This window comes from Podarcis tiliguerta (assembly GCF_965153285.1).
Source record: "Podarcis tiliguerta genome assembly, chromosome: 10".
Classification (NCBI taxonomy): domain Eukaryota; kingdom Metazoa; phylum Chordata; class Lepidosauria; order Squamata; family Lacertidae; genus Podarcis; species Podarcis tiliguerta.
This window is the reverse complement of record NC_139543.1, coordinates 10125392-10144064: the sequence shown is the minus strand read 5'-3', so window position 1 is coordinate 10144064 and position 18673 is coordinate 10125392. Positions and strand designations below refer to the sequence as shown.

The 18673-nt window shown below is 44.0% G+C and overlaps 2 protein-coding genes across 10 annotated transcripts in view; both read right to left on the bottom strand.

Annotated features, from left to right (window-relative positions):
* TRMU (tRNA mitochondrial 2-thiouridylase) overlaps positions 1 to 1274 on the bottom strand; it is a 28055-nt gene extending 26781 nt beyond the window's left edge. For 3 of the 9 annotated variants that reach the window (XR_014502111.1, XR_014502112.1, XM_083399862.1), the window contains exon 1: positions 811 to 1274. Coding sequence is in view for 3 of the 9 variants with exons in the window: in XM_083399862.1 (XP_083255988.1) it covers positions 811 to 898 (88 nt within the window). In the remaining 6 variants the exon portion in view is untranslated. The remainder of the gene's footprint in view (positions 1 to 810) is intronic. The other 6 variants (XR_014502115.1, XR_014502116.1, XM_083399864.1 and 3 more) reach the window with 3 other exon arrangements.
* Positions 1275 to 2808: 1534 nt separating this feature from the next.
* On the bottom strand, positions 2809 to 18197 carry GTSE1 (G2 and S-phase expressed 1). The gene is made up of 13 exons (XM_083400176.1): positions 18010 to 18197; positions 15940 to 16025; positions 14440 to 14497; positions 13997 to 14357; positions 11497 to 11754; positions 9178 to 9348; positions 8557 to 8695; positions 7336 to 7674; positions 7111 to 7180; positions 5767 to 6018; positions 5500 to 5677; positions 4829 to 4957; positions 2809 to 4445 (listed from the first exon to the last, which is right to left on the bottom strand). Exons 2-13 carry the CDS (start codon positions 16016 to 16018, stop codon positions 4362 to 4364), a joined length of 2118 nt encoding a protein of 705 aa, XP_083256302.1. The 5' UTR covers positions 16019 to 16025; positions 18010 to 18197; the 3' UTR covers positions 2809 to 4361.
* Positions 18198 to 18673: the final 476 nt, after the last annotated feature.

Sequence of the window (18673 nt, the reverse complement as noted above, 5' to 3'; positions counted from 1 at the left end):
CAGCACCTCTTTTTTCATAAAAATAGCAATGTATTAGTATAATGTCCGTGGAAAAATGAGGGTGACACAAGGCTTTTAGAGTAGATACAAGAGCCCCTTTCACGCAAGGAGGAGACATACTACGTAATGCGTTTATTAATTTTGCACAGAGACGCACAGGCAGACTTGAGAGGGTTTTCTCATTTGTTCTCCCTGGAAGAAACTTTGTGGTGTTCTAATTCTAAGGTCTCAAATACAGAATATCCATAAACGCTCACATATCTAAATATATAAACCACGTGTCTGAAATAGTACAGGACAGCAATTCTTAAAGCCATTTTGACTCTCCAAATGACCTCAAATATTCCTCTGCAGTAAGGGAAGCAAATGGGGAAAGTCTTCCCATTGTCTTTTCGCTTACAAAATCCTCTTTTAAGGGCGTCTTTGCGTATGAAAAGGGCGAGCCTGTATAAATGAATAAAACAAGATAAATCCCAGCCAGGAAACCGGCTCCCTGAGGAGAATAATGGAGGGGGGGAGGAGGAGAAGAGACTCGCGTGTGTGTTGACGAGACACGTGTGAAGGCTGCGGGAAGAAGGCCTCCCGCCACGCTCAATACACGGGAGTCAACCCTCGGGGCTTACTCGCGAGCAATACACCTACAACCCCCCCCCCCCCGGCTGAGAAGCGGATAGGCGGCGGCGGCCGTGAAGCGAAGGAGGATGGCTCTGTTCCCGCGGCCCGTGAGGAAAAAAGCGGAGCTCGCGTGAGGGGAAGGCCGAGGCGCTGGGCCGCGTCCGAAACCCGCTGCCCAGGTGGCTGCTGCCTCACCTCTCCGCCGCAGCAGCAGGGCCGCCACGGCGCTGTCCACGCCGCCCGACAAAGCGCAGGCCACATGCCGCCGAGCGGCGCCCAACATCTTTCCCCTCACGGACCCGGCTCGGCGCCCTTCCGCGGGGCGGAGCCCAAGCTCGCCGAGGGCGGGGAAGCGGCGCTTTCCGCTAGGCCGCGGCGCGGCGGGGAGGTTGTGTTGTCGGTGTTTTGTTTTTTTCCCCACCACCAGAGAGGTTTTTCTGACGAGTCGCAGAATTGGCCGAGTCGGAAAGAGGCCGCGAAGGTCGGCCTAGCGGCGGGGTTGGGAACCTTTCGCCCAACGTGAGATTCGAACCCGCGACCCGCTGAGAGTCTCGTGAGCGCGAGTCGGGCTCACGGGGCCCGGTGGGGATTGGCGCCTCGGAGCAATCAAGCGCACGTTGCACTGTGACGTCATCACGCCGCTTTAAATAGGCTTAGGGTGCCCACCTGTCCTGTATATAATATACAAGGCTGGTCCCTTATTTCGGCTTAAAATGCCACGGCCTGTGTTGATAGTTTGTATTTCAGGCAGTTCCGGATTTACGTATAAGCTAAACAAGCTATAGCTTAGGGCCCCACTCTTCCCCCAAAAAATTCACTATTAATATACTTCTTAATTGTATTTCAGTTCAACAATTACTTTGATAAAATACATATTTTGCTATGTGCAAATGGCTTTTAGATACCTATTAGGTCCATAAATTACCATATAGCATATATTCAACACAAAAAACAGCGACAATTTGTTGTTGACAAAGGACAGCTGGACATATAAAGGGCCCCATTACCTTCAGTAGCTGAGGGCCTCGTCAAACTGAAATCCGGCCCTAATTTCAGGTCTTCTCTCTCTTTCTTTCAAGTTCGGAAATCCTCTCCAAATGAATGTGCTTGAAAGGATGTGTATTTAAAGGGTCACCCTTCAAATACATGGGTAGGATACCTGAGTTGGCTAGAGCATGAGATGCTTCATCTCGGTGTCATGGCTTTGAGTCCCACATTGACCAGAAACATTCATTCATGATTTTCAGTTTTATACATTTCAATAATTGCACACTCGTTTTACCATTTCAAAGCTTGACTTCCTTCCTTCTCCCTTACTGCAGTTCCCTAAATTTATTTTTTGTATTTTCTGCATATTCCAAATTAACTTAATTTGCTCATTTGTTTGTCTACTTTAAATATATACGCTTATAAAACTGCAGGTTATTACAGTAATCCTGCCAATGTTATCATCTGTTTACTGTTTATTTGTAAATATGCAATAAACTGTTTCTTTTATAAAAGGTTTTGTCGACTTACAAAGCAGGTCTTGGAAAACAGTCTTTCTTCAATGGAGGGGGGGGCCAAAGGGGAACTGGGTCCAACAGCAGTTGCTCCGCTATTAAAGTGAGCAGAGAACCCCCCCTTTCTCATCCCAGCAGATGCTTCTTGAGGCAAGTGCTCACTGCACATGCTTGGGCATATTTGCAGGGCTGTTCTGATCTCCAGAACAGATTCCAGGGTTGAACTCTGCCTTTAAGTGAGACGGTTTGCTTTTCTGCTCGCTGCAAACTTTTGAAACGGAAAAGGCTGACATGGCCCAGGCCAGGCATCCCGAAACTCAGCCCTCCAGCTTTTTTGGTACTACAACTCCCATCATCAGTCTGAGAGGCCAGTTCTCCCACATACATTCATTGCTTAACTACGTATCAAGCAATGACGTGTTAAACACTGAGAACTCTAAGAGTTTCATATATCAAAACACAAGAACATAGCACCTGGACTAAAGTTCCACATAATTCCCTTAAGCATGCACTGCCAATGAGTGAACCTCAATTTCTGACATTAAAGTGCATATATTGAGCAGACTTTCACTGCATTCTGCAGGACTTCCAGCTTATCTTTGTAGCAACTTCTTCCAAATATTGTGTGGAACAATAACATCTGATTTATAATGGCTTAAGCCAGCAAGGGACAATGACTTGACACAGTGAGTTTCAATCCAGTATTTAATTCGGTTCTGCTAGTTAAATTACGTTAATAAATTCACATCTAGTCTAGAATCAGTTATTGATATGAATCTGTCAATAATATATTAAACCTAAACTATGAAACAACCATTGGAAATAATATAGTAACCTATAGATCTCTGCTGGACCCTGTAACCGTATGTTTCGGTTCCTGTTTGCCTAAATAAATTCTTACATTTTTTCTTAGTTGGAAAAGAAAATACTAATTGTGTTACACACACACATACACACACACACACACACACACACACACACACACAGTTTCTCCACCTAGATTCTGAAAGATACATATTAGTTTCAGTGTATATGCTACAAGAGTCTTCATCCATTTTTAAGCCACTTGGACAGTAGGGATTAAACAAACAAACGAATAAACCAGAGCTTTGTATTTAACAGTCTGTTAGCCAAATGCAGCAAGGAATTCATGTAGGCAAGTCAGGCGGCTTGCAGGAGAGGGAACAGATTTATCCTTCAGAGAAGGACTTTCCATAGTGGCAGTAAAGACACAACCTGGGAGCTTTGTGCTATGGCTGAATTAGAACTACGTATGCTTTAATATGCTTACTGAAGCTAAAGTCTTTTCCGTACTTTCCAAGTCACTACCACTTACTTGTTCTTTGGACTACATTTCGAGCTGCAAGGGAGGACCAGCCTAATACTTGTCCATCGTTGCATCCAGTTAAGACAAACTATCAGTGAGGAATGTTCTACTTTTCTGTAAAAGGAATCTCCTCCATGATGTAAAAGTCACCCATTCCCCCGCCCCTTTGCTTGAACTGATCTGTTCGGGTAAATTCATTTTCATACAAATGTTTGGAACTGAGATGTCAGAGGCAGAGCCATCATTCCCTTTTCTTAATTTGATAGCATGATGCACAGGAACAGCAAGAGATCACTGTGCATAAAAGCTCCTAGCTTGTTCAGATTTCTGATCCAAGAGTAATATGGCTATGATGCAACTAAAATTCACATTATGAAAATCGAACAGTACAAATGCATCCTAATCATAATACAGCAAAACAGTTCTGCTTCAAATACTGTAAATCTCAATAATCACTCACCAAATTATTCACATTACTGCAGTTTCCAGTCACAAATTACAGACCAAAATGCCTAAGTGTACAGTGTGCACATTATAAATCCTAGTAGGTGCTTTGAACTGTAAACTTGAAATGGTGGAAGCATTCAGAAAGGCTTTCACTATATTTTAATGAAAATATACATTTTAGAATGCCTTTGCTTTATTTTAATTCATGACATTTGACAAATTTGTGCAAAACAAACTAGATATTTTAACACACAAGGCATCTACGATCAGTTCCTGAAAGTACTGAGTAATCAATATTTAAGCCATCTTTATTATTATCCCTTAACAACACATCAACAACACATTTGTCAAGTGCTCAGTTTAAAAACTTCATTTCTGTTTTACTAGTCTGTTACCCACTCACACCCTGCTTAGTGAAACATCAGTTTTTGCACTCAAACTCTTCCAAGTTAAGAGATTTGCTCAAGAAATCAAAACTTCAGAAGAGGAGAATCCAGGTTCTCTTTATTTCCTTCCGGTGTAAAACTGATGAGAGGAGAGCTCAGATCTATTGGCTAGAAGGAGGGAAGGGGAGGAGAGACAGATAAAGACAGTTAAGACATTAACTAAAACAATATTTGAACCATTACAATAGCAGACTTCTCCTTTGCCAACAAGTCTTATAATGGCATTCTTTGACACCACTACACAGCCATAAATTCAATTATTTATATTGCAACAGCCAGTCAATACAAGGTCGAATTCCCTTGCTAAGTTGTTCCTGAATGTCACATATATCTGTGTGGGTGCAATATGCTGTGAATGGCAGTTTGTCCTTTGTATGTTTTCCAGCTTATGTCGCATGAGAAGTCATACTGATGCACTGACATCTATATTGAAACAATATCCTTGCATGCTAGCAGTATTAAAAAGGGAAATATAAAACAGGGTATCTTACCTGTCCTACAGGCTTCAACAGAGGAACTGGAATTATTTCAGGAGTATTAAAAAGATCAATAAGGGGTTTATTTTCACATTCCTGGGCGGCAAGTGGTGTTTTATCTATTCCAATGTCTATCAGTAAAGTCTAGGGAAAAAATAGTAATTTATAAGTTGTTGACTGCCTATTGTGCTTCCTGAAATAAAGTTAATTACAAAAGAACTGCACATGAGAACAAAACTGTTTAATAAACCACTTTGCTACCCTAAAAATCCACGGTACTTAATACGTTCTTTCTCCAAGAACTGGTTTGGGTTAGCCTCCTATTGACTCAGGAGTCTCCATATATCTGTAATTACCCATGATATTATTTGGAAGCAGTCATTAACAATTGGCATGTGGATAAATTTACTTTATGTTGTTTCAGCAGACAATCTTCTGCAAAGCAAAAAACTTAAAAGAAGACCAGAGAAATCCTGCTTTACACAAACTTCACAACAAGCAGTGGCTCATTGGGAAAGTGACCAAGAAAATTAAGGACGCTAGATATAACTAAACACCTTTCAGCTCCTTTTCAACACAGACACTGCAGCAGTGGTAATTTCTGAAAGAAGAGATGCTTCACATTTTAAAGCTGTCTGGGAAGGCTGCTCTATATACACAAAAAAGGAGACAAAGCAGCAGCCTACCTCCACAGTGGGTGTTCTTTCTGCTGGTTTCTCCTGCTCAGAAAGGTCCTGTTCTGTTTCTTCAGAAGACTTCTCTGTTGAAAAATCCAGTGCAATAGGTGCAACTGGTGGGGGAGAGCCTTCTGTTGAAGATGAGCTATAGGCCCCACGGGTCTTGCGCTCTCTGGCCCATTTGAAACTGGAAAGGAAGAGACACAAAGAATTTCATCTAAGAACCCGTCTTGAAAATGGTGCAAGATGGTCAGTTTTGGTTATGTCTAGATTTACCTAGCTGCTAGAGTCTTTTTGGATGACACACTCGAGACTTGCCGAAGAGACACGAGATCGGGAGAAGACCTTGCTTTGGGCACAGTTCTAGGGGTTAGTGATGGAATTCCCGACGTACGCCGACCAACGGGAGTAGGTAATGCAGAATGCCTTCTGTTGGATGGAGTCCATAAGGCAGACTTGGCAGCAGAACAGGTATTTGATACCAATCCGTCTTCTGATAGTTTGCGAGGTGGGGTAACGGCAACATTGCTAGAAGGATACGCGAAGTGTTAGAAGCCGATAATGCATCACAACTGAAGCATTCCTCTTAGTTTAAGTGCATACTCAAAAATGTAGGGTATCCCAAATACTTTTCAGTAATGCAAGCAGCAACCCAACTTAAGAACTGCAATTGGATACATTTTAAACCAATTCAGCTATTTTATTAGGCTGTTTGCAGGCCCCTGAAATATTTAATTTTACCCCAAAATGAGGCTTTTCCTGAAATGCAAGTTGGTGTTTGGAATAGCAGACTGTGGTTTTTCAAACCAAGAGGAGTGATATAGCAGCAGATAAAACACCTTCTGGGAGATTATAGAAGTGCTTAGGTACCACATCTAATCCAAGCTGAAATTCTCATCAGTCCATTTCAGAAATTGTGGCAAACAATAGTTAATTAATCTTAACTACAGCTTGTTGTGATGTCTGATTTGACAAATTTATTAGTAGCTGTTCTACCTCCAGATGCCCCAGTACCTCAAGACTGGACTGCTGAGCAAAAAGAAAACAAATGAAAGCAAGAAATTGCAAGCTATAGTTTGTATGTATGTTTGAAGTCTAAACCATGTTTTGCCTTGCTCTGAACCAAGCATTTGGGTGCACATTTAGAAAAGAGATAACAGGGTAAAACTTTGCCTTTGGCAACATTAAATTCCCAATCTCATGTTCACTGCTGATATGCAAATCAGAACCCAAATAGGTAGTTTCACAGACACTGTTGAAACATAAGACTTCAGTATTGCCAAGCAAAAATCTAAATCAGCAACTTAACCTAGCCCTCTCCTGTCTGCAACAGCAAAGGGGTGGGACAAAGAATTCATCTAAGACTTCGAATATCAAGGACTGCCAATCCCACTGGGCAGCCTTTTTTGCTTTACATGCTACTGTTTAAAGTAGTATGAAGCATCTTCAGGTCTCTCCACAAGTAATTTCACACACCCCATATACACAAAGTTTTCACACACCCCATACACAAAAACCCAGTTCTAAACCACCTTGATAAGCCTGACAGCACCTGCAAGGCAGTTCAAGATGACAGAAGCTTAGAGGAAAACAAGTATGAATTAAAATATAGAACATTACCTTTCAACATTACCACAAGACAGTGATGCAATTGGTTGTAACACTCTGACAACAAAATTCTCAGATACACCTAGGGAGAAAACAATTACAGGACATAAATCAACTTACTCAGTTCAGTTCTTACTCCCCATCCAATGCAATGTTTAGAACAGAAATAAGGGCAGGCACACTAGAAGTTAGATAAACTATAAAAATTTATCACATGGGTAAGACCAGTCTTCTTACCTTCCTTTGAGACTGCAGGTACTGCTTCGGGCTTGGGACTTGAAGTTGCTGTTCTGTTTCCCAATATACTTTTCTGCAATGGTTTCTGAAAACTAGAATCTGTGTCCTCTTTCAGAATCCCACTGGCCATCTCAGGCTTATCAGTAACTCTGTATTTGGGTGCATTTACTGGAGGATTTGTTTTTGAAGCACTTGTGGACCCATGTTGCTTTCCAGATACATCAGAATGGGAAGCCTGCACAGACAACCCCTTCATAGGTTTAACAATAGCAATCTTGCTTGCCGTAGAGGACAGCCGGGAGCCACGTGCAGAAACTTTAGAAGCAACACCTATTTTACCTGGGAGAGAAAAAAAGAAATTTTATATCTATTGTTTATATATGTATGCACCACTATCAATGCACCCAATGCTTTAGTGTCGGGAAAGCAAAGGCAACAAACTTGAGCAAGCAATTCCCAGTGTTGGGAGAGAGGGGAAGAGAATGAGAGAAGAGACACCCAGCATGGATGTGGAGATGCGTTACACACATTTGAATTAACTGATAAGGACAAAGAGACATAGATTTTGAAAAGTGCAGGTGCTTGGGACAAGTATGAAGCACAGGAGCCAACAAGGGAGAAGAGATTGAACTATTTAAAGTGTGTTATTACAGCCATCGCATAATGCAATTATTCAATTTGGTCTATGGTGACCACATTCATAAGTGTGTACTTAACTGCAAGAGGTGAAATGTCTCGGAATAATTGTCTTTGCAAAGGTTAATATGCAAATTGTATAATTACTAGACTATTACTATTTAAGTTAGTGAGCACCAATTTTATTAAATCAGTTTCTCACTTGTGCTTCAAAAGAACTCAGCAGTTATGCATTTTGGCCACTGTTGCAATCACTTAATATTTGGGGCTTGGATTCCGTATTCTTAGGAGCAAAATGTATGTGAGTGTGTGTTGTCCCCACTATGGAAGGGTGTGTAAATCCAGAATCGGCCTCCACAGTCACTTACGGACTCACTGTTAAGACAGTGTTCATGGAAGACAATCTTACTCAGCTATGAGTGATCACCAAAGAAGAAGAAAGAAGCATGTGTGTGTGTGTAGAACCCAGGTTTCCCCGCAACTCAGCAGGCCATTTTGACAAGTGGCCACCATTTTGCAACTGTTGTTTATTCCAATTCTGGTTAGTTAGAGCCAACCAGGATCAAACCACATTGGATTTGTTACCTTTCCCTATCTTAGGAGAGATGGACAGACTTGAATTCAGGCTTATGCTGGAAAAAGAGGACGAAGACGAAGAAGTTGAAGTGTTCCTTCGCATACGGATATTACTAGGACGTTTCAGCTGTGTTGCCTTGATCCCCAACTGTAAAGACAGTAGTAGAGGTCTTTTAGGTATCCCTAAGAACATCTAACAGACTTTATCCTACTGAAATACCGATATTCCTTATGTTCACATCTGTGTGGCTACAAGAAAGCACATCCAGCCCTAATGCTCCTGCAATAAGGGTTTAAACATTTTTTTTTTCTTCAAATTAAGATACTACATCTTTGCAGATCAGTGATTTCAAACCCTTAAGTTTTCCTGGGAAATTATTTCCATTATGTGTGCTCATGAAGAGCTTTATACCCTCATATACTCCATTCCACAACAGCATATAGAACCCTCCCCGTTCAATTTGGCAGCAAGGGTCAAGTCAATTCAGACCATGAGTTTGTTACTTTCCTCATGTACCACAGAGTACACCGGTCCAAGGATCACTAATCCAGTATCACAAATCTAGAACATCTGGTTTCAGATGTCACCAAGAATTACAAAGGCAGGAGTTATTCATTAAGAGCATTTACCTTGCTGGAATTTGAAAGCGTTCTCTTGTCTTTCCCCGTTGAACTGTTAGAGAAGGATGCATCTCCCGCATCTGAAGCAAGACTTGATTTGTCAGAGAGTAAATCTTCCGATGACTCCATACTGCTCAAATTATTCCAGCTGGAAATACTGGGCAGCTTCCCTTGTTTTGGCTGCAAGGTTCAGATTTCAAGCATTTGTAAACCAAAGGATGTCAACAGTAATGTTATTGTAGTGTTTGCCCATTAAAGTAAAATATCCTTTCAATATAAGGGACGCGGGTGGCGCTGTGGGTAAAAGCCTCAGCGCCTAGGGCTTGCCGATCGAAAGGTCGGCGGTTCGAATCCCCGCGGCGGGGTGCGCTCCCGTTGTTCGGTCCCAGCGCCTGCCAACCTAGCAGTTCGAAAGCACTCTCGGGTGCAAGTAGATAAATAGGGACCGCTTACTAGCGGGAAGGTAAACGGTGTTTCCGTGTGCAGCTCTGGCTCGCCAGAGCAGCGATGTCACGCTGGCCACGTGACCCGGAAGTGTCTCCGCACAGCGCTGGCCCCCGGCCTCTTTGAGTGAGATGGGCGCACAACCCTAGAGTCTGTCAAGACTGGCCCGTACGGGCAGGGGTACCTTTACCTTTACCTATCCTTTCAATAAACAAGTTCTAACCAACACTTTAATTTCCCACAGGCCCAGCACGGGTCCCCAATAAAGCCTGCGAGGCCATTTCCACCAAAGCACGCCCAACTGCCCCGAAACTGACATACTCGACATCAAGTAAGGGGTCCGCAAACATGCAGTTAGGATTGGCTGCCTCATCAGGGACTCCCTGGTGCAGCCAATGAGGTTTTCCCTCAAGAGCAATCAGCTGATGGGTACTGAGAGCACCCACCTTTGAAGTCCATTTACAGGTGTGGCATGGATTCCAACTACACTTGCAAATGGATATTTTTCCTCGGAGGGAGAAGCATTTCCTTCTGCAGCGGTGGTTTGATTCCATGCCTGCAAGTGGATTTCAAAGAGCCTTTGAGCAAATGGAATGCTCTCCCCAGGAAGGTTTGCCTGGTGTCTGCATTATATATTTTTAGGCAGCAGGCAAAAACGTTCCTCTTCAACCAGGCCTTTGGCTAATTAATATTCTACAGCCATTTAAATGCATTTGTGGGAAGGCGGAGTTATCGTTATATTGCTTGGGGTTTAATTATTTACTGTCTTTTATATGATATTTTAGGGACGCGGGTGGCGCTGTGGGTAAAAGCCTCAGCGCCTAGGGCTTGCCGATCGAAAGGTCAGCGGTTCGAATCCCCGCGGCTGGGTGCGCTCCCGTTGCTCGGTCCCAGCGCCTGCCAACCTAGCAGTTCGAAAGCACTCCCGGGGCAAGTAGATAAATAGGGACCGCTTACTAGCGGGAAGGTAAACGGCGTTCCGTGTGCGGCTCTGGCTCGCCAGAGCAGTGATGTCACGCTGGCCACGTGACCCGGAAGTGTCTCCGGACAGCGCTGGCCCCCGGCCTCTTGAGTGAGATGGGCGCACAACCCTAGAGTCTGTCAAGACTGGCCCGTACGGGCAGGGGTACCTTTACCTTTTACCTATATGATATTTTAGTCTGTGAACCATCCTGAGATCTTCGGATGAAGGGCAGTATATAAATTTAATAATAATAATAATAGTTCAGTTTAGAAGAACCATCTGCTGGAAGTCAAGACGACAAACAAAGCAGCATTCTAATATTAACACACCTAACAACAATTTGTATGTCACATTAAATCGGTTAAAAACAAGCTACGGTTCAACCTGGATGTGCATAGCATTCTCTGCTCCCTCCTCCTAGGAAATTAAGCCATCGTCTGGCTTGTGGTGAAATCTAAAACCAGCCTCAGGGTTTGCACCCCTGAACAATTAGCCAAGAATAAACCATGGCTATTGTTGGCAACTCAATATGACATGCAAACGAGGCAAGAGACACACAGCACCTGGTTAGACGTTTCTAGCCGACTACACTCCAGCAGCAGCACTGATAAGCATTGAGGTGACCACCAATTTCACATTAGTCTCAAGTCATATTTAGCAACCAACACCACTATAGTTTTATTGAAAGGCGTATGAAATGAGTTCGCCAGCTATAAAAGTCAGAAATGTCAAGGTCACCGGCATTATGCACTGAGGCCAACAAATTTAAATAAGATCACAACCATGCAGCTATTTGTCCTCTATGTAAGAAACTCCACAAACAAGGGAAATAATTGGGAACTAGCAGGGAGTTACCATTCTTATGTGGCAAGGTGACTGCCCTTTATGCTTTAATCTATCCAGAAGGGGAAAAACTTTACCTGTCCCGCTGCCAAGAGACTATTTCCAAATGCAGATGCATTTTTTACAGTCTGAACTGTGCTCGGTTTGTTATTTGTTTTGTCACTCTTCCCTTGCGCTAAGGATGCAAGCGGTGTGGGGGGCAATTTGCCCATTCTGGCAGGACTAGAAGTATTTAGAGGAATTTGTGGAGAACGAGAGCTGTCCATCCCCGCGATCGGTTGCCTTGAATGTTTCAGAAACGAAGGTGGCCGTGGGGAGACTGGACTTTCATAAACACAGTAAGTCATCGCACGAGAAAGATACTACTTGCTTTTGGCGAACCATATCTGGTCTACTGGACCAGGAGCGTACTAATCCCATCTGTACAGTGGAACCAATGGAGTGGTTGCGCCATTTTCAATCTTTGTTCTATGACCAGGAAGCCCAACATTACAAACTATGCATTCAATTGGAGGACCTACCCCATTGGCCACCAGTAACTGCGAAGGAAGTTGAGAATTTAATCGCACAATTAAAGAACAACAAGGCCCCAGGGAATGATTATATCCCTGCCGAACTTCTGAAGTCCAACATTGGCTGGTGGGCCCCCCTGCTGGCGTCTTTATTTTCTTGGATCGACTCAACGGGTTTACTCCCAGATGGTTGGACTGAGGCAATAATTATCCCAATCTATAAAAAAGGACCCATGACAGACCCGGCGAGTTATAGACCAATCAGCCTTCTGCCTATACCCAGCAAACTATATGCCAAACATCTTTATACCAAGCTAACTAGCTGGCTGGAAACTGAAGCTATTCTAGCGGAAGAGCAAGCGGGTTTCAGGCAAGGCAGATCCACCATAGACCATTGCTTCACCCTAGCCTATTTAATTGACAAATATGCCAAAAAATCCCGTGGGGTGTTATATGCAGCCTTTATCGATCTAAAGGCTGCTTTCGATTCAATTCCACGTGTAAGACTCTGGGATAAATTGAGCACATCAAGTATAGACAAAAGACTATTATTTCTGATCAGCTGCTTATATAAAGACACGGTGCTGCATGTAAGAACCTCGTTAAATGGCCATCTTATAGGACCAGTTCCTGTCAGTAAGGGGGTCAAGCAAGGTTGCATCCTGGCCCCAGTTCTATTCAACATCTACATCAATGATATGGTTAACTGTTTGTCATCTCCGGACTTCCACGCCCCCAAACTGGCTGACAAAGCAATATCAGTGCTTTTGTACGCTGACGATGCGATACTCCTATCTCGAACAAGAATAGGCTTAAATAGGCTCATAGGTGAATTCTCAGCATACTGTAGGAGAGAGCAACTTGCAATAAACTATCAGAAAACCAAAATTATGGTTTTTGCAAGGAAACACAGACAGTACAGCTGGAGGATGGATAACCAGACAATTCAACAAGTCAAAGCCTTCAAATATCTGGGTATCGTTTTCCAGTCGACCGGGTCCTGGGATGTCCATCAAAAATGTGCCAAAGAAAAAGCAGCTCAAAGTACCAAGATGCTGTCCCGCTTCTTCTACACGAAGGGGGGCAGATACATCCCAGCAGCCCTTGAAGTTTTTCAAGCAAAACCTCTGGCGCAGTTACTGTACGGGGCGCAAATCTGGACGGGGAACCACTGCTCCAGTCTTGAAACTGTCCAGTCTAAATTTCTAAGGCAGATATTCGGCGTCCCCTCCTGTGTTCCAAACGCAGCATTACGACTTGAGGCCTGCCTTCCATCTGTGGAAACTCGGACCTGGCAGAGAACATTCAACTTTTGGCTTCGTCTTAATCTGAATCCACCTGGTCTACTGCCTCTAGTAATGCAAGACCCTTACAAAAGCAAGTGGTTCAAAACTGTGCATCAAAAACTCCTTACATGCGGTCTGCATCCACAGTCCCTACTATCAATGGGCCTCATTAAAGCAAAGAGTCTAATAGGCCAGCGCCTGAAAGACATTGAACGACAAAACAACCTGACTATCCTAAAGAAACTGTGCCCATGGTATACCTACTTCCCCCCTTCTCATTTTGATTCTCCAGCCTCATATTTGTCTAAACTAACCATCCCAAAATACAGACGTGCCTTTACATTGGCTAGATGGGATGTTCTTCCCTCTGCTGTACTCGAAGGTCGTTACCAAAAGACTCCATTTGAAAAACGACTCTGCCCATGTGGAGATGGTAACACGGAAACAGTGTCCCACGTCCTTCTTTCTTGCCCCCTTTACAAAGACCTAAGGAATGAGATTATTACTCCACTCATTCTCTCCAACCCCGGCCGTTCACCAGACATTACACTGTATTTTCTATTATCTGATACGGATAGTCAGATAACAGAGAAGGTCGCGAGGTACATTGAGAGAGCTGCGAAATTGAGGACCACCATCTGAGTGACAGACTTGTTCATCAGTCGGACCTCCTTTTGCCTGTTCTTTTCTTCCTTTTATCCCTATTTTCACTTTTACCTATTGTACAGCTGTGGTCTGTTGGCTTTGCTAATAAAGTTTTGATTTGATTTGATTTGAACACAGTAAGTCTCTCTCCTAACCTCCTTTGAGGTTTTATCCATCACTATTCCTTTCTCAAGGAGTTTCAGTTTTGATTTAGATTCTTGCACAAATTTTTCTACAGCCTCTGTCTTTCGTTCTTCCAGCTGGCGACCGTTGTTCCTTTTTGCTTTGGTTCCACTTTGTATCTGGACTGCTATCTGGTGAGCTTCCTTAAAAATCTCCACAAATTTCTCCTCAGAAACGGGGCTCCATGTTAGTTCCTCCGCAAGTGGTGATGGGGGAACCGTGTCTTTCGTTGCTTCAACGGCTTCAAGCGTCGTCGCAATGCATTTCTCTTTATGGCCCATGGGCCCGACAAAAACTTCATCCTCGTTTTCACTAGAATAAAGACAAATTAGTCAGACACCTCCAAATCGCTTGCTCTTTTAAAAATGCGGTTTGCTTTAAAGACTTTGTTTACCTTATAGGAGACAGCGAAAAGTCAAAGTCAAATTTTTCATCAGACAGGTGGCGAAAATCTGGAATCATAAAAATCATATCAGTTGTTATTATGCTAATCATGGCTGACCTTTTTATAGTAGATATATTACTGTATTCCCCTTTGCCTTGCTGAAATTTCAGCTTCTGCTACTGCATTTGGTTTCAAATTATTCTAGTCTACGCAAGACAGAACAGAGAATTAATTTCTAATACAGCGTGGAACACATTCCCCAATCCAGAAAGGATGGTCTGTGCGCAAAGGTTTCTATGTACAGATATCCTTCTGAATCAGATGCTGTGTGAGTACATGTATTCATACAAATATTGGATCCCATAACCAGCACTAAGGGTAGGGTACAGATGGACAGAACCCACATTTCCCTTTCTTCCCCCACAAAACTGGCACCTTAAAAGCTGACAGCAATGATCATATTGATGGAGAGTTTTCCTTGGGGCAGACACTGCTCATATGTAGACCATTGTTATCTGAAGGTTTTTAGATCAGGGCTAGAGCCCAGCCAGCATTAAACTGTACTTAAGCTGAGTCAAGCCAATGCATTACCGAACTGGTCACAAGGGACAGTTCAATGCAAGCTCTTCATATCACCTTTGATAGTGAGCACAGAGTTAAACACTATAGCAGTTATTTCTAGCATTCTTCCTGGCAAACAGTTGCAAGTAATCCAGAATGAAGACGTTTATAATATAAAGTTAAATCAGAGCCTATTTGTTATGCAGATTGTTATGAGATTCTTGCAGTGTGTCTTTATCTTTGGATACAATTTAACAATATGATCAGTATTTCTGATAAGAAATTTCAGCCATCCATTTCAAAACAGAATAGCTCAGAAGCCATTAGAATCATTTGATCAAGTATCTTTCCAAAAACTACATTTCCCTTATGACAAGTAAGACTCATCATTAAAGCAACCCATAGTTATCCTTTTTTGTAACTTTGTTCTACAGCAAATTGTGTGTGCATGTGTCAAAGGGCAGAATATTCAGCAGGAGGAAGAATGAAGGGGGGAAGGGTTAATATTCTTGCTAATAAACTGAATTGGCTGCAGTACATTATCTAGCTGATTGCCACAAGCTTGAACACCATGCAGGTTTTTTTGCCTGCAGATTAGATAATGTAGGCTAGGGGCAGCCAACTGGTGCTGTTCAGATGTTTTGGGCTACAACACCCATCATCACCCTCAGCCAACATGGTCAAGTCGTGGAACTGTAGTCCAGAAATCCTGAAGGGCACCATGTTGGCTATCATGGTTGTAGGCCATAGGTAGAGGGTGGCCTTACAAGCCCTGGGCATAGCACTGTGCTGCCTGACTTTTTTATCCCAATAGGAATACCATCAGTCTCTCCAATTACTCCTCCCACTCAAGAGCACTCGGTTTTAGAGGTGTCTCACGACAAACAAGACAGTAATTTACAAATGTGCTTTATATCTTACAGCAATGGGGTTTTTTTTATCACCTACCATTATTCACACACTCATTGGGTTTGGCTTCTGTCATTTTACATTCTGAATGCAAGGTTGTTTTCCCTTCGTCATCCATGATACGACTGCAAAACACATTAGATAAACCAGCTCAATATTGTATTTTTTAAAATCCAGAACCAGTTGAAGTTTATTCCCATTTCAAAGAGCTGCTTCAAAGAGCACACCCATATGTATCTATACCAGAATCTTTTCTATACTAACGGAACAGTGGTAAAAAGTTGGCCAGTACTCGGCATCAGATACACATGGACCAGACTACACCAAAGAGTCAAATCCCACAAGCAATATTTGCTGCTTGTTGTAGGAGGGTCTTACCACTTCAGCTGTACATAAACCAGCTATTGCACACAGTAAAAGGGGGGGTGGGGGAGCCCAATGGCTGAATGTTGCCCACCAGCCAGATTTCATGCAGGGAGGGAGAAATAGTGGCTGCTGTGCAAAGTTTGCAGTTGCGGTTCTATACTCAACAAGATACAGAGGGGGAAATTGCAGCAGACTTGTGTTCCTTGCAAATGTATCTAAAAATGCATTTTGCAAGCATTCAGTTTTAAGGATATAATAGCATTATGAAACTCAAGGCTTTGAACAGTAGAAAGGGCAAAGCTCGCAAGTCAGCTGTGCATTGACCTTACTTGCATTCTTCTTGTGAGGATTATTTGGTTATTTTGCCTTCTTGCAGTGAGGGAACCACCAGAAGGCCCTCGGAGCTGGACTTCAGTGGCCGGGCTAAACAATGGGGGGGAGATGCTCCTCAGGTATACAGGGCTGAGACCGTTTAGGGCTTTAGAGGTCAGCACCAACACATTGAATTGTGCTTGGAAACGTACTGGGAGCCAATGTAGGTCTTTCAGGACATGTATTATGTGGTTTTGGTGGCCACTCCCAGTCACCAGTCTGGCTGCCGCATGACCCAGAAAGCTGTCTGTGGACAAACGCCGGCCCCCTCGGCCTCAAAGCGAAATAAGCGTCGAAACCCCATACAGTCATACCTCGTGTTGAATGCGCTTCAGATTGAGCACGTTCGAGTTGCGCTCCGCGGCCACCCGGAAGTAACAGAGCGACGCGCATGTGCGCAGACGTGCCGTCGCTAGTAACACTTGCTTCTGGATGCAAACGGGGCTCCAGAACGGATCCTGTTCGTATCCAGAGGTACCACTGTAGTTGCCTTTGATTGGACTTAACTGTCAGGGATCCTTTACCTTTTATCTTACCTGCTTTGAAGTCACTTCAGCATCTAGTGTGATCACAGTGTGACCCTATAACCCGTGACAGCTTCACCCTTGTCCTTTTTATTATCCCAGTGATCTGAAACATTTTATGTTGTGATGGCAATAAAAGTAAAGGTAAAGGTCCAGTTAGGTCCAGTCGTGACCGACTCTGGGGTTGCGGAGCTCATCTCACTTTATTGGCCGAGGGAGCCGGCATACAGCTTCCGGGTCATGTGGTCAGCATGGCTAAGCCGTTTCTGGCGAACCAGAGCAGCGTACGGAAATGCCATTTACCTTCCCGCCGGAGCGGTACCTATTTATCTACTTGCACTTTGGCGTGCTTCCGAACTGCTAGGTTGGCAGGAGCAGGGACTGAGCAATGGGAGCTCACCCCGTTGCGGAGATTTGAACCGCCGACCTTCTGATCAGTAAGTCCTAGGCTCTGTGGTGTAACCCACAGCGCGACCTGCGTCCCTGTTTGGAATTGATTTCCCAATTTAAATTTGATTTGAAATTTAAAAAGAAAAATCACCGCCCACCCGCATGACAAAGGGGGCAACTCTACTTCCAGGCCATCCCTTTTGCAAAAACAACAAACCCCCTTAAGTTTCCCTCTTCATTAAACTGTAGCGGGCCTGCCCTCCCACAGGCCTGAGTCTGCGCCACCCCGAATCTCACCGCCGGGCGGGACCTCCTTATGGACTAGCCGCATGAGCGTCAAAACTCCACATGCACAAACACCCACGAGAATGACCTCCGGCCGCTTCTCCCCTTCCAAGCGCCAGCTACGCCCACCCCCGGGGCCTAGGCCCGTCCCTGAAGCGCCGCCTCACCTCACCTGGCCGAAGCGACACGCTGAGGGGGATGAGTCCGCTCGGTGAAGCTTCTCGCGGCTGCATTTGAAACGGTAGCCCCGCCCCTCCCGGCTCCTGATTGGCGGATTTAAGCGACGCTCACCGACCGCAGCCAATTGCAGAGAAGCCAAGTCGCGGACTCCGCCCCGCAATCAACTCTCATCTGAGGCATAGATGGAAGTTGTAGTTCACGTACTTCCCCCGTTAAGGGACGTCGTTAGCGTAGAAACGGCCGCTCTAGGAAAACGACTTTATTTTTTTTTTCTCCCCTTCGCCCGACGTTCCGTGGAGAACTGGAGATTTGAATTCCCAGAGAGGCGTTCCCTTGGTGCTTAGTCCCGACAAAGACCGCTCGCAGCACCCCCCCCCGGCTTTCGCCCAGCTGAAAGTCGACGCGTGTTCTGTGACCCGATTGCTTGTGAAAGGCCAACAGGATACAAACAGCGTTGGGTTCAAATGATTCAGTGGGGCTCACTATTTGGGGTCAATAGATATGTGAAAAACTGAACTAAGTTTGCACACTTTTGCCAGGAAACGAGTGAAATAAATCCAGGGGAGAGATACGTGTTACTCTCTGTCGTGAGAAATAAAGGTTCTTATGCATAACGGTGCAAAGTAACAATCTTATAAATTCAGGAAATAAATACG

Bases quoted from the DNA above. Each gene is read 5' to 3' on its own strand.
- GTSE1 (XM_083400176.1), bottom strand. From the start codon at position 16,018: ATGGATGACGAAGGGAAAACAACCTTGCATTCAGAATGTAAAATGACA. The intron at 11,755-13,996 runs GTTCAAATCAAA...ATGACTTACTGT, and splicing joins TTAGGAGAGAGACTTACTGT to GTTTATGAAAGTCCAGTCTC. The intron at 9,349-11,496 runs GTAAAGTTTTTC...TGAACCTTGCAG, and splicing joins GTCTCTTGGCAGCGGGACAG to CCAAAACAAGGGAAGCTGCC.